This window comes from Phyllostomus hastatus, unplaced genomic scaffold, assembly GCF_019186645.2.
Source record: "Phyllostomus hastatus isolate PE091 unplaced genomic scaffold, TTU_PhHast_1.1 phas_contig_948, whole genome shotgun sequence".
Taxonomy (NCBI): domain Eukaryota; kingdom Metazoa; phylum Chordata; class Mammalia; order Chiroptera; family Phyllostomidae; genus Phyllostomus; species Phyllostomus hastatus.
The window spans coordinates 2,567,403-2,582,254 of NW_025333993.1; the positions used below are offsets into that span (position 1 = coordinate 2,567,403).

At 49.5% G+C, this 14,852-nt stretch overlaps 1 protein-coding gene across 2 annotated transcripts; it reads left to right on the forward strand.

The window, feature by feature from the left end:
• Window positions 1-396: 396 nt before the first annotated feature.
• U2AF1 (U2 small nuclear RNA auxiliary factor 1) lies at window positions 397-12,352 on the forward strand. Of its 2 annotated transcripts, none has more exons than XM_045852620.1 (8): window positions 397-534; window positions 3,241-3,328; window positions 7,033-7,099; window positions 10,236-10,285; window positions 10,424-10,522; window positions 10,941-11,074; window positions 11,172-11,264; window positions 12,071-12,352. In XM_045852620.1, the coding sequence occupies exons 1-8, from the start codon at window positions 491-493 to the stop codon at window positions 12,207-12,209; spliced, it is 714 nt and encodes a 237-aa protein (XP_045708576.1). In that variant the 5' UTR covers window positions 397-490; the 3' UTR covers window positions 12,210-12,352. The 2 variants fall into 2 exon arrangements, with proteins under 2 accessions (XP_045708576.1, XP_045708578.1); XM_045852622.1 differs by lacking the exon at window positions 7,033-7,099 and adding an exon at window positions 6,147-6,213 and having other exon boundaries at window positions 432-534.
• The last annotated feature ends 2,500 nt before the right edge of the window (window positions 12,353-14,852 follow it).

Here is a 14,852-nt window from a genome sequence, read left to right on the forward strand (position 1 = left end):
GCGCCCCTTCTCCATTCCTTGCCTACGAAGGCAGTGGAGGAGGGGTTTTCACCAAGGAAAGGTTCGAAAGGCTGTGCAGGTCCCGCAGGGAAGGTGCGGAAAGGGAGGCACACCTATGACTCTCCTAGCTCCGCGGACCCAGCCCCAGGCAACTGCGTGGAGAAGCCCCTCGCCCACAGCCTTTTTCTCCCGGCCCTGATTAGCGTGTTAGGCTTCCCCAGGCCGCGGTCGCGGTCGCGGTTGGGGGCGCAGGAATCGGAACACGCCGGCAGGAGGCGCCAGCGGGCAACACGCGAGGTCGGGGGCCCAAAAGTTGGTGCCTCCCGCGTGCCCCAAGCTCCGCCCAGGCACTGGCAGCGTGTCACCCGATTGGGCAGCAACCCCACGCCATGGGGGCGGGGCGAGCGTCGTCGCGTCCGGGTGACGTCTCCCGCGGGCGTCGGGCAGGGTCGGCCGTGTCGGCAGCAGTGTCCGCGCCTGCGGGTGGGAAATGGCGGAGTACTTGGCCTCCATCTTCGGCACCGAGAAAGACAAGTGAGTAAGACTCTCCCGCCGGGGCTCCGGGCTGGGGAGGCGAGTGGGCTCGGCAGCGGGCCCGGGCGGTGGCGGGCGGCCTGGGCGGGTGGGGGAGGGGCGCGTCGGTCTTTCCGGCCTCGGGAGCCGCGCGCCGCCGCCTCGTGGACGTTCAGGCGGGCGGGCGGGCCGGCTGTGGGAGCGCGGGCTGGCAGCGGCCTTCCGCCCCGGCGGCGCGGCCTTCCCCGCGCGGCGCTTCTCTGCGGCCCGCTGGGCCGGCGCGGCTTTCGGAAGCCGTCTCGAGTTGTCCTGAAGTTGTCAGTGTTAAACAATTCCTCCCAACTTTCAGTCTCGAATGTGTCGGGAAAGCTCTAGTACACATCTCGCTGTGCTTATTGTCAGATAACCTAGGGTCCTAATTGTTGAGGTTTCAAAATGCTTGAAGACGCAGTTCCAAAATAAGAGAAAAGGGGAGTGTTCCCCCCTTTTTAAGGTTGAATGCCTTCCCTAAACGTTAGGTTAGAAGTTAAAAATTCTGACTTTAAGTGCCGCCTTTGCACGTGTTGAACTTTAGACTAAAAATGTCTTCAGACGTTCAGAGAATAATTCTTATTTTGAAAACCTAAAGACTAAATGTCTGGCTTAATCTATTTCTTTAATAAGTAATTACCATTTGGGATTTTTCAAGACTATATAAAAGCCTTAATGTGAATGTATGATTTTAGTGGTAAACCTCTAAGTTGGTCATAATACCACTTCTTCCAAACTGTTTAAACTGTTTCTATTTTCCAGGATACATCTTGTAAAAATGTCTTCTGTTACACATGATAGAATCTTCTGTGTTGTTTGGAAGAGGGGGGTTATACTTTTTCCTAAAAAAAAAAAAAAAACACACACACACGACAGAATCATCATCTGTCATAGTCACTTGGGTGTCAACCCAAATACAATCTCTGGAGACTCAAAGATGGATAAAATTTGGATCTTGTTCTCAAAGAGGGGGCGCATGCATGTAAAGGATAGTTAAAGAAAAAGGCATCAAAAAATGTTAAATGCCGTGGAAGAGATGTGCACCCTAAGTGCACCTTCCAGCTCACACAAGAGTAATGGGGGGAACTTGCCTTTAAATGTAACTGATTGAATGGACCGGCCCTGCTGGAAAAAGGCCTCTGTGAGTGCAGGATGAGAACATGCACCGTTAATTTCACTCTTTGGCCTATTATTAGTATGGGCCATGACTTCCCTCTGATGCTTTTTATTGCCTTGTTGTGTTTAAAAAAAAAAAACAAAACTATCAGGTGGTGTCTTCACTGTTACTGTACAAAACTCTTACTACATGGTGTTATTGTAATAACCACCTCTCTGAGCTGCTTTGTAAAAGCCATGGTTTTAATTCAGGAACCTGGTTGATTAAGTTATTCCTGTTCTCATTTCAGAGAGACGGGGTGGGGTGGTTAAACTGGACATCAACAAATGAAAGCCATCTCTGGAAGGATGGGAACAAGGATTGTTCTCATTGTGGAATAGTTGGATGTTGCTTGTTTGGACAGGGTTTTTGCCCGTTCTGAGATTTTTTTTTTTTAATAAACTCTTCGTTTTCAGGGGACTCTGAAGATAAAAGGTTGTATACTCAAGTTAGGTAATCGAAAGTAAGACCTACATGGTTAGTTTGCAAACATGTATAGTAGTGCGACCATTTTCCTCCCCTGGTAAGTTCAGACTTTCCCAACTTTATTGCTACCTAATAACAAATCAGTGGCTAGTGGTCCATGGTCCGTCAGAGTTCATTGAGGTCCTTCTGTCTTTACTCTGGGTTGGCTGTCTAAATATGGCACTTGCTAAAAAATTGAATCTACAGGATAACCTCCTCGCCTCTGGAAATGTAAATTTGAGTGGGGCTCATCTAGTGAGATTTCATGGTTGACCACAGATCTGCTAAGCCACATGACACTGCTACATCACTCTGGCTGGATTGCTAGTTGGGTTTCGATCTGGGTCGTGCAGTATTTGACCAGCATTAAGGGAGGGCTTTGCAGTAGGGACAGAGGTGCAGGTTGAGTTCCCTGATAGTTTGTTTTTAATATGCTGAAACCATACTTCAGACCTGTTTGTGGAAATTTCCTACTGGCCTGGTCTCATGGTAAGGGACCCTGGACTTTGTTTCCTGTTTTATTTAGATAATGATTGCATTGAATGAGCACTGTGCGTGACGCACACCTGCGTGACCGCCGATTCTCGGAACAGTGCCCGGCTGGCATGTTCCTCACTTTACGGGTGGTTCCCAAGACCCTGGGGGCTGGCGGGACTTGCCCGAGCCCAGGCGGCTAGTGGCAGGGTAGGATCTTGACCCTCACTGCACTGTGTCGGTGTCTGCAAGAGAAATCATGATCGTGGAAGACTGAAAAACAGATACGTTTTCAGTTGAGTTTAGTTTTAGACTAATACTTCACTTATAAGAAAACAAAGTAAAAGAAGTAGAAAGTGGAGGGATTTGGATAAGGAGGGATTGGGCATGAGTGCTGTTCATTGAAACAGTTCACCGAGGGGCAGACAGATACGAAGCTAGGGCGTCCGACGATGCTGCCAGGGAGGGGTATCTGCTGCCAGTCAAAAACCGATGTGCTTGTGTTTTTGCGAAGTCGTTTGATAGCATGTGTCATGGTGATGATATATTTTCATGCTTGGTGTCTTCCCAGCAAAATAATCCGTTCTTATTTTCCCTTACAGAGTCAACTGTTCATTTTATTTCAAAATTGGGGCATGTCGTCATGGAGACAGATGCTCTCGGTTGCACAATAAACCAACCTTTAGCCAGGTTTGTTTTTATTTTTTCTGTATTTTCTTTTTTCACATAAATTATCAGAACTTGATGTACTTTACAGAGGCAGTTAATTGTGTCCATATATAAGTGGGGCCTTTATTCGTCTGGCTGGTTGATTTTCCACTTGTGTTCATAATGAGTGTGTTCTTCCGCGCCAGTGAGCCACTCCGGTGGAAGGTCTGGGAGCACCACCCACTGTTTTCACTGCGGAGAAACCTGCTGAAACGAAGTTCTCGTGTGTGTGTGTGTTGACAGTGACTGGTCCTTGCTGCCTTGCCACCCTCCCGCCCCCTCACAGACACGGGCCCGGGGCAGCCATGCCAGCCTCGACTGAGCCTCTTCTGGGCACGGGAGACGCAGAGTGGGCTTTCCGCTCCCCATTCTGCGTGCCGTGGATGGGGACAGAGCCACCCTCCAGGAGGGATGGGGTGACTGCCGGCAGACCCATCATGCCCTGCACTCAGGTCTCCGGTCCTGCAGGGTGTGTCCCCTCCCTCAGAGACCCCTAGTCAAGGAGCTAGCAAGTTACATCACAGCGTGGAAACACTAAAGATGAAACTTAACGTTGGAAGATGGGCATTCGTATCAGTTATTTGTAGCCAGTCTGTTCAGTGACTTGAGAGATGCCTGTTACCTTGGGCTTAGGTCTGCTTTGATTTGGTTTAGTCAAGAAGCATGATTTTTTGATATTTTTGGTTAATTGAAGAAGAGGTGAGAATTTGTACCCTGTAAGTGCTCACTGATGTAATAAAGGGAGAGCACCTCTAATACTAACAGAAAACTTATGCCCGTGAATGCTAGAACATTTGGAATTTGAAGAATTTTTACTGCAGTCTTTGTAGACTGAGGGCCGCCGAGCCCCTTCTGACCACCCACGAAGTCTGAGCGTGCGGCCCCTGAACCGCCGGGCAACCGTGGCGTCGGCCCCGGACGCTGCCTGGAGCTCACGCCTGTCTCTCCACGTGTTCAGGTGCTCAGGGAAGGTGGCCAGTTGGTGCGGCAAAGAGACATTAGTGTTTTCTAATTTAAGCCCGTAGGAAACCCCACAGTCTAATTTGTTTTTCAAACAGGGGTGATGGCTTTCCTTCCCTCAGTATTCCTGATTACCAAGTGGTTGGTATAATAAAAATCTATGTTTGAATAGCTTTGAACATGTCTCAAGTTTCAGAATATTGGAAAATTGGCTTTAAATTCTCTGTTCTAATTTTTAAGTGCTTTCATGTATAACTAAATCTCACCACTAAACAAGTGGCCATAGATTGGGCAGTTACTGAGCATCTTAAATATCCACTGAGTTCTTTGATTTTGGAGGGTGACTTACAGATGGATTAAGTATGGAGCTGAAAGAGCAATTGCCCTGTTACAGTTTTCTTTTCCCAGAGACACCTGGTTTGTTTTCTCTCTGAATCATTGATTACCTGAAATGTTAATGTCAAGTCAATTTGAGCACTTAGGATCAAAACAAGGCAACGATGCCATTAAAGTTTGTGGGGTCGGTTGTATGTGCTAACTTGAACGTCTTGTTTTGATCTGGCTGGTTGATGTCAGGTCATCTGAACCACCCCCGACTTTAATGGACCTGCATTGCCCCTTTAAATGACAATTCTGTCACCAAACAGCCAGCACTGCCAGGTTGCCTGGGCAAAACCTAAAAGGCATTTATCTGGTGAATAATCGGGCTCAGTGTAGCTTTCTATCAGAGTTGTCACTGGTTAATTCCGGTTGGAAACACTGAGTCAGCGCTGGGACACATCCGAGGCCCGAGATGAGTTGACGCAGGGCGGGCAGTGCTCCACGGCTCGGGGAAGGTGCCAGGCTCTGAGTGCAGGGTCTGCGTGCAGCCTGCTGTGGGGAGTTCTCTGCGGTGGTTTTCCCAGCAGCAGCCACAGACTTTTGCTCGGGGTCTTGACACAACCCCTCCCCGTTAAAGGTAGCTAGGACTGGAACTGGTTGGTTCTGTGAGACCGCTTGAAGAACTGCTTTGGATACGTGTTGCTGAAACTGAACATTTTTCTAAATCATGTGTTTTATTGGTTCAGCTTGTAAATACCTAGCATAATTCAGTGTGGGTTTCTTTTTACGCTTCTTACAGTGATGTGGACATTAAGATTCGTGTAATATATTAGTCTACTAACTTAAACATGGTTTGTTTTTTCAGACAACTTGATTTTAAGAAGAACGGTACAATGTAAGGTTTCAAGTCTGCCTGATCCAGTTTAAAGCAGAAGGGCTAAAAGGATTTTTTTCCCTTAAAAGAAGGATCGGAAAAGAGCAAATGTTTTAAACTATTGTATTATGTAAACAGAGGTCCTACCAAGAACATGTAAATCTGATAGGTGTCCGTGAGCACTAGGGAAGCCATGTGCCGTGCCTGTTTCCCACGAGACCAGAGGACTGGGGAGACTGCACGTAGTTGGATTGTGCGTTTGGTGGTTGGTTTGGTTTTTTTTTTTTTTTAAGAATTTTGTATGGGGAATATGATTATAATGTACATTTTTCAACATCTTAGTGTCTCCCGCTTAAAGTATAGGAAAATGCGAATGTTCTATTTATCTTGCATTAAAACACAACGTGGGACTACTCAAAGTGACGATTACATTTCTTCTTGGTTGCTGGCTGACTTGAGCTAGTCACTGCTCAAACTCTGTTTTCATAATATGATGGTTTGGGTGTTCTCTTAAGAAGACAATTGTCTGACTTGTGGGAAGCAAAGAAGCGTTGAGCCATTTGCAAGCAAGTTGTCTCTTTGCAATTGTCTAATATATGCACAGCAGCCAGTAGAATTCCCCTTTTTATTTTTTTTTCCCCGCAGACCATCTTGATTCAAAACATCTATCGTAATCCCCAAAACAGTGCACAGACGGCTGACGGCTCACACTGTAAGTCCCACAGTTGGAGAAATTTTTTTAAAACAATGGTGTTAAAGAGCCCACTCTTAATTGAGACACAATGTTGGCTTCTGAGCTGCTGACATAGAGCTGTTGCAAACAGGACAAGGTGGCGGAAGTCCTTGGCGTGTACAGCAAGAACTTGATACTTGGCCGCGTTCAGGAGGCTGTCCTAGGGAAGGTCGCTGGCCAGGTCTCTCCCCTTGATTGACATTTGTCAACGAGGGGGGTCTGTCCATGTGACATTTGAACATTGTCAGCCGGTCATTGGTCTTTACAGTGACTGAACCCCTGGCATGTATTAAGTTCTTTCTGTAAAGTTAATACTCTTAGGAATGTTTAGGAATCATTAAGGTAAGTTGCCCAATAAGCGTGGGTTTTATTTCAACATTATGATTTTTTCTCTAGGAAATGGAGATTTCATGATATGTAATTATTGTATTTCTCTAATACAGTAATTATATCATCGGTTCATATGGCACTTTTCTTTCTCAGTTGTCTATTAAAAGTTTTCCTAAGAATGTTTTGGTGCCAGCGTGCCGACTTACGTGCACGCTTACCCGCCCAGAAGGTTGAAATGGAGAACGCTCTGCGAAAGGAAATACAATACCGGCATATCATGGGATCTCTGTGCACTGCAGCGCTAGGGTGCTCCAGACCGCCATCAGCTAAGAAGGCATCTCTGCCTCGGAAGAAATAACTTGCTTTTTTTCAGCACTGAGTCTTGACTGAAACGATCACCTCAGGAAACCGGTTAAGTGTTTACATTTAATTTTCCATAATATAAAGTTGTTGCGTTTTGTATTTCAGACCATTGCCCTCTTGAACATTTACCGTAACCCTCAAAACTCTTCCCAGTCTGCTGACGGTTTGCGCTGTAAGTTCATACAAGTTCCTTCCCCGGTTCCCTGGGCTTGCGTGTCAGAGCTCAGCGTCCACTCCACCTGGTCTGCCGCTCTAGTGTCAAGGACCGCCTCCACTGGAAGTGCTGGGGGCTTCTGTCCCGCCGCCCCCACGGAAGCCTTTGTCAGAGATCTGAGCCCCTGCCCTCTGACCTAAGCAGGAGAGTGACAGCCGCAAAGAGCGCCCTTTCCCGCTGACTGGGGCTGCCGCTCCCCCATGCCTTCACCGCCCCCCGGGGGGAGCGGCCGTGGCGTGAAACGTGGGGCTGAGTTCCTCCCTCTGAGAGCACCAGTCCTTGGAAGTTTCTCCCACCTAAAAAATTATCCTGGAATTATTTTTCAGATTTTATTTATTAGACTTTTTTCCCTTAAACTCCATTCTGGAGCTCATGCTTTAATTGTGAGAACGTTGTCCTGAGAATGTTGCCCTCAGCCCCAGCCCTGCGCTCATTCAGTCTTGAGCCAGAGTGCTTATGTAGCTGTCTCCACCTTCAGGAGTTGGTTCACTGCATTCGGAAAATACGGGGTGCTTGGTGGGGAAGTGGATCTAAACTGGGCATTTAGTAGATACTATTTCTTCTTGTATTGGTAAACATTTAAATTATGAACATTGTATTTACTGAGGGGTGGAGAACAAGATACTAGTGTCATTGGGTAGCTCAAAAAACAGAAAATTGAAATTTGAAATAAAACTGTCAAGCTGTAGAGTCAACATAGTCATTTGTGGATAAATTGGGATGAACACTCTGGACTTCCGTTACAACCAAGGGGTTTGAGCCACAGGGCGGGTGCTTCTCATTCACCAGTTGGTTTGAAAGCTGTAAACCTGAACAGGAGACGCTGTCAAAGGTGACCGGGTAGCACAGACCCAGATCCAGTGCAGCCTGGGCCCAGAGCCCCCCTGTTTACGGTGACCCGCACTGCCAGGGAGGCCCCAGCAGCCACCGCCGCCTCTGCCTGCCCCACACGGGCGGTCTCCGCTAACACGCAGGAGCGCCTGGGTCTGCAGGGCGGGCTTCCCTGCCCAGACACTGAACGCCTCCAGCTGCCAATGCCGACCTGGTCGTGGAGAAGTCTTTCCCCAGATCCAGTGGGTTGACTTGGTGGCCCTTGGATTAAAGTACCTGGTTTTTGTTGGGTTCCTCTGTTTTTTAAGGAGTAAGCTCGATTAGATGGAGGAAAATGTTTATATGTAGACTTAATTAAAATTAAAGGAATGAAAAGTAGGTAACGGAGTAACAATAATTCATAACTCTTCGCCCTGCTTGTTTACTGGGGACTGTGGGTTCTTCATTGGCAGCAGAACGTTGCGTTAGTTTCCTTGGTGTCTCTCTCTGGGGTTCCTAGTGCTCTTGTCCTGTGTGTGCTACAAAATAAGTTTAGCTGTACAAATGCTCTAGTTCTGGGTCCTGACTGTATAAATCAAATGTAATTCTGACTACAGTTTAAAAAGAAGGTCAATTTAAGTTGATAAACCTGAAATATTTGGCATCAGACCCTTCCAATAAAATTTCAGCCATTTGGGATCCCATTACTCTCAGTTTTCCTGAAAGTAATGATTCTTTTGAATATACCCTTTCATTCATAGAAACATGGGTTTTCTGTGCTTGTGTTAAACTTAATCATGAATCCCAGTTTAAGAATGTTTCTGTAAGAAAACTGGGTCTTTTTCAGGTTATATTACTTAAAGTATTTTGAGTTGTGTAAATTATTTTTAGCTGGTTATTTTTAATCTCTCACCTCTGCCTTTCAATTCACTCAAAAATTTTAAGTATAGAGGATAAAATATACGCACTTTTAAGCATTTTCAAATACACTGTCCAGAAGGTGACGAAATAGAGTATTCCGTGTTCTGTAGAACAGAACAGGAATGTCCCCACAGCTGGTGGTAGAACCTTCACCAGACTGCCCAAGCCTTGAGCGTGCAGACTTTTTTCTTCTGTTCCCCCCTGCTCGATGTGGGAAGGGCGTGAGTTCAGCCACTGGGGCCTGCCTGCCCTTCGGAGTGGGCTCGTCTGCCGAACTCCGGGTCGAGCATGGCCTCTGCTCGGGGAGGAGACGTGTTCCTGACGGCCCTCCCAGGAGGAACGGGCCTGTGTTCAGTGGGTTTGGGTTCTAAGGCAAGCTGGGTTCCATAAATGCTAAAAAAAAAAACTAACATGCAGGGAGGTTAAGAGTTAGGAGGCAAACTTAAGTCACTCACAGAATCAAAAGATTAAAGTTCTTGAAGGTAAAAAGGTTTTCAGGACAGAATTGCCAAAAGGCAGTGGCCAGGACGGAGGGCCCTGCACCGCAGCTCAGGGTCCCTCAGGGAGTCTTGCCAGCGGGCCAGCCCAGGCGCTGCCCGGCCTCCCGGCCCGGCTGTCGGGGAGTCAGGTGTCGCCACGCCAGCTCTGGGACTAACCGGGTCTAGGCTAGAAGAACACTGAAATTGGGTAAAGGAGATGATCATGGAGATAGAATTTAAATCTGCAAAATCCACCCACAGAGTGGACATGATTTCACTTAATGCCTGTGAGTTAGAGAAGAAAAAATGAGGAAAATAGAAACTAAAAATGCTTTCTTCAACAAAGTATTGTGACTTTCCCTTTACTCAGAGGGCATTCGAAGTACTGTAAATGAACTTGGTAACTGTTCTGCTGGGTGCTTATGGTCACTTGGGCTTCAGTCGCATTAGGAAGAATTTCAGAGCGTTCCATGTGTCTGATAACCTGTGAAGAGAAATGAGTCAGGCACATAAGCTTTTAATCATGTACCCTGATTCATTTCAGCTTTCATTTTAGCCTAATAAAGGGGGAAAATGTGATTACTTGGCCTCTAGTTTTTAAATCTTAAAGTTTTTTAAAAAGTTTTTGAGAGTAACGTTCTCATACTTCTGAAAATGCCCACGATGCGGAGTAAAACGTGTGGTTTTAATGGCCAGCGCGGGGACTGTCGTGGGCGTTGGGAGGTCTCGCCGCGCTGTGGCGTGTGTGGCAGCCGGCTGTGTGGCGCGGTCCCGCCGGCGCCCCAGTAGAGCGCGGCCCCGTGTGTCACTGTGGCAGGCTGATGTGAGCACAAGCGTCCCTCGGGCCGTCCCGCCCTAACCAGCAAGGTGTCTGTTGTCCGCAGGTGCCGTGAGTGATGTGGAGATGCAGGAACACTATGATGAGTTTTTTGAGGTGAGATACTGGCTGTTGGCATCGGTCTGGAGGGAATTCAGACTTTCCTCCGTTACTGAAAATACTGGCGATGAGTTGCGTTCGGTCAGTCCGCTGTCTTGAGCGCGTGGTGACCGGCCAACGCCGTTGTCCCCGCAGGAGGTTTTCACGGAGATGGAGGAGAAGTACGGGGAGGTGGAGGAGATGAACGTCTGCGACAACCTCGGGGACCACCTCGTTGGCAACGTGTATGTGAAGGTAGGCGGGGGGCGACGTGCGGGGTGCACCCCGCGGGGCTGTGCGGGGGTGCGTGCCGTCCGTTCAGTGGCGAGCCCCTCCGGAGCTGTTCGAGGCTGTTTGAGTAGGGAGGGGTTGGTTGGTGTGTCTCGTTTCTTTTTCCTTTTTTTTTTTTTTTTTTTAAATGAAACTTCAATTGCTTGCAGAAATCGTTATATTTGCTCATTTAACCAACTGAATTGGGAAACCAAGACCACATATTTGGCATGCTCTTGAACCATCACAAGATTAAGTAATCTCATTGTAAATAGAAGGTTGGGTGCTACATTATTGCACCTTAGCTGCTTTACCTGCGAGAGCACACAACAAGCGCTTGAATCCGCCGTTGAAAATGTGTTGCTGAAGTGGGGCAGCAGGCGTTTTTGTTTGGTCTTCTCAGTTCCGCCGTGAAGAAGACGCAGAGAAGGCTGTGATTGACTTGAACAACCGCTGGTTCAACGGGCAGCCCATCCACGCCGAGCTCTCCCCGGTGACCGACTTCCGGGAAGCCTGCTGCCGCCAGTATGAAATGGGGTAGGTGTGGGGGCCCGCCCGCCGGGGGACAGAGGGCAGGCGGGCGGCGGGCGCGGTGTGGACGTGCGCGGTGACGGTCTCTGGTCCCCTTCCCCAGAGAGTGTACACGAGGCGGCTTCTGCAACTTCATGCATCTGAAGCCCATTTCCAGAGAGCTGCGGCGGGAGCTGTACGGACGCCGGCGCAAGAAGTGAGTGTGCGGGGGGGGTGGGGGGGGTGCCTCTGTGCACCTCGGCTTCGGGGTTTGTGGGTGGGTGGCGGTTTTCTCGCTGTTGTCTTTTTTTGTCTTTTTTTTTTTTTTCTAATAAAGTATAGCTTGGTTAAATGTCATTTTTTTCCCACATCTTAGAACGCAGTGCACACTTTAAAATTTGAAGAGTGCTCTGCGTGTGCACCCCCATTTGGGGTTGAGCCTCAGTGACTGAGGAAGCAGTCAGTGGGAGACTACCGAAATCCCCTCCCGCGTGCAGCGTTCTCTCGGGCGGCTGTCACGGCCTTCTGTGTGCTCCGCACGTGTCTGCCGGGCGGCCCCGGGTCCTGTGGGGGTGGCAGCTTTCTCAGCACTGCGCCCACAGACCACGGGCAGAGTCGAGCACAGTCCTGTTGGCCTGGTCCTGGTCTGTAAGCGCAGGCGGTCACGTCACAACGCAGAGAACCCGGATGTCAGAGGGCACACGGAGTCGCTGTCCCTGCACAGACTGAGTTTTCGCCCGTCCCGTTAAACCCGTGTTAGGGGATGCAGGTGCCGTCCGTGGCTCTGTCCTCTTGTCAGCAAAAGTGAGCATGGGCGAACAAAGGAGCCCCGCCCCCCCGCCCCCACACACCTCGACACCCAAAGTCAGGACTCACAGTGGGGCTTGCAGTCGGGGGGGCGGCGTTCTTCTTGTTCAGTGATGTCTTCAGTTTGATAGGGCACGGTGTTTGGGAGTGTCGGTCACTGTGGCTTTATGTTGCGTGTCTGGATGCCAAGGTTTTGTTTCTTTTCCTTGGTTGCAGGCATCGATCGAGGTCCCGGTCCCGGGAGCGTCGTTCTCGGTCTAGAGACCGTGGTCGCGGCGGAGGCGGTGGAGGCGGCGGGGGACGGGAGCGTGACAGGAGGCGGTCGAGAGACCGGGAGCGATCCGGGCGATTCTGAGCCAGGCCGTTTTTACCGTATGTCTGCTAGGAAGTGCTGTAGTTGATTGACCAGCCCAGTTCATAACGGGAATTTTTTTTAAAAAAAAAACAATTAAAAAAAACAAAGATGGGTTTCTGAATAAAATTTGTAGTGATACAGTATTCTTGGTTTAACTTTTCTTGTGGAGAGTCCGCTTTGAATCTCCCTTCCTTTGCAAACCTACTCGTCACCAGCCCTTGAAGTGGAGATCGATGTCCGTCAGTCGCTTTGGGTAGACATGAAAGCGGGCTGGGGGAGGGTAAACTTAGGTTCTGAAATAAAATACCCACCGATGGAGATAAACGTCACACGGGAACAGGTCAAGTGTCTTTCTCGGTAGCTCCGTATTAACAGGCAATCCAGAGCTTCTCTTCTGAGGCCGGGCAGACTGGTGGGGGAAGCCCGTGAGGCCCCTTCGCTCACTAGCGAGTAAGTAGGTGTGTGGGTGTAACTCTCTGAGGGCTACACTGGCGTTTACAGGGAGGCTGGTCTTGGGTGACCTGCAGTCAGCGTCACCTTTTCCTTCGTCATTCGTGAGTTTCCTGGGGTTGCTTTGAGAGCCCCCGTGCGCCCCTGACTTCAGGGGCGTGCACGAAATGCAGGGCGCGCATCTGCGTCCTCACACTGCCAGGTTCGGGGGCTCGGAAGCCCTGTGGTGCAGATCTGCCCTCCTGCCAGACGTTGGTGTGCGTGTGCGCGCACGCGCGTGTGTGTGTGTGTATGTGCGCATGTGCCAGAAGTGAGCAAATGGGATAAACACCTTGTTAGTTAGCACTTGGAATAGCCCGGCCGGCACTTCAGGACTAAAGTAAGGCTTCTCCCCTTGAGAAACGGGTTTGGAAGTGGCCGTGTTGACTGGGCCCCAGAGTTGGGTTCCCTTGCTGGTCCCCATGGGCACCGGGACCTGCGCAGACCTGGAGCGAAGCGGGAAGGAGAAGGGCCCCGCGGGATCGGGCTCCTCACCCCAGTTAGCCCACACGGCCCTGTGACCGGTAAGACACGGCAATTCCGTTGACTGGGCTGTGGCAGTGCCGGTGGCAGAACATGCGGGGAAGTCGTTTCAGCATCAGTGGTTAAAGGTGTATCGACTTTGTAGCTGGAAGTGCCCACACAACGCAGTGTCCCCTCACACTGGTCGGCGTGGCTGTCACCAAGCAGACAACCACGTGGAGGAAGGGGGGCCCTCGTGCACTGTTGGTGGGACTGCCGAACACTGGAGAGGTTCCTCAGAAATACTGAGACTAGAGATACCTTTGGACCCAGCAGTGACTCGCTTCCAAGGGTTCGTCCAGAGAACACGAAAACACTACCCTAAAGGTGCGCGTTGCGCTCCCGTGTTCACCGCAGCACCGCCTCCAGCATCCAAGGTACGGGGGGCCGCACACCTAGGTGTCCGTGTACGACGACGGCAAAGACCTGTGTGCGCGGCGGGGGGTCGGTCCGCCACAAAGAGCCGCATCTTCTCATTTGTGGCCACAGAGACGGCCCTGGAGGGCGTTATGCTGAGTGAAGTGTGTCAGAGAAAGACAAGTGCCGTGTGGTTTCACCTACGTGTGGAATCTGATGAGTAAACACGTCCACAGGGGTATTGGGTTGGCCAAAAAGTTCCTTCGTTTTTTTCCGTAAGCTGGCCCTAGTAGGACTTAGTTGTCTTCAACTTCATCCAAAACAGTTTCATTAGTGTGTATTGTGACAGCTGTCATACCAGCGTGCATTTAAAATAACCAAAATGGTGAATTCTTGTGTAGCCATCTTAACATTGAAGGCGGAAGGAAATAGGCAACAGTTCTGGCATATTATGCTTTATTATTTCAAAAAAGGTAAAAATGCAACTGAAACAAAAAGACTTGTGCAGCGTATGGAGAAGGTGCTGTCACCCATCGAGTGTGTGAAAAGTGGTCTGCACAGTTTCGTGCTGGAGATCTGTCACTGGACGATGCTCCGCGGTCAGGTGGACCAGTGGACGTTCATAGCGATCAAATCGAGAACAGTCAGCGTTACACCATGCAGGAGATAGCCAGCAATACTTCAAAATATCCGAATCCATGAGGGTTAATGGGGAAAATGAAAAACGTGTCCTTTATTTTGTGGACAAAACCATACAGGCTTTTTGGCCAGTCCGGTAGAGGACAGGCATGGTAGCCAGGGGCGAGGGGACTGGGTGAAATCAGAGAAAAAGGTGAGTCTAGTTTTAGACAAAGTTAGCTGAGATGCATGTGAAAAGTAGCTTACAGAGATACTATATCGCGAGAGTAAATGCACGTACAGTATTTGTTGAACAGAAGTGGGCCCGTGCAGCTCACGCCTGCCCTCCAGGGCCACCTGTACCTGACCGGAGTCTGCCATAAAGGAGAGAGAACCGCAGACCTCCCAGGGCGCACTGTAGTCGGGCGACACCCAGACCGGCCCTCCGGTGCGGAGCTCTCCCTCCGCCCCCCAGGAAACCAGTCTCCGTGTCTCCGATCACCTGTTTTGTTTTATCTTAAGATCTGCGTCTTCAGTCTTAAGTCTTCCCTCAACAGTGGTTCTGCCTGTGTTTGAATATTGTGTAGCTGGAATCCTTGTGTTAGTTTTTCTTGCCTCTGCTCAGCTGGTTTGCAACATCCAGTATGTCGTTGGCCA

What these genes read in the sequence shown, in the direction of transcription:
- U2AF1 (XM_045852620.1), top strand. Translation starts at nt 491, where the DNA reads ATGGCGGAGTACTTGGCCTCCATCTTCGGCACCGAGAAAGACAA. An exon ending in TGCCGCCAGTATGAAATGGG is followed by an intron (nt 11,075 to 11,171) that starts GTAGGTGTGGGG and finishes CCCCTTCCCCAG; the next exon opens with AGAGTGTACACGAGGCGGCT. An exon ending in TACGGACGCCGGCGCAAGAA is followed by an intron (nt 11,265 to 12,070) that starts GTGAGTGTGCGG and finishes CCTTGGTTGCAG; the next exon opens with GCATCGATCGAGGTCCCGGT.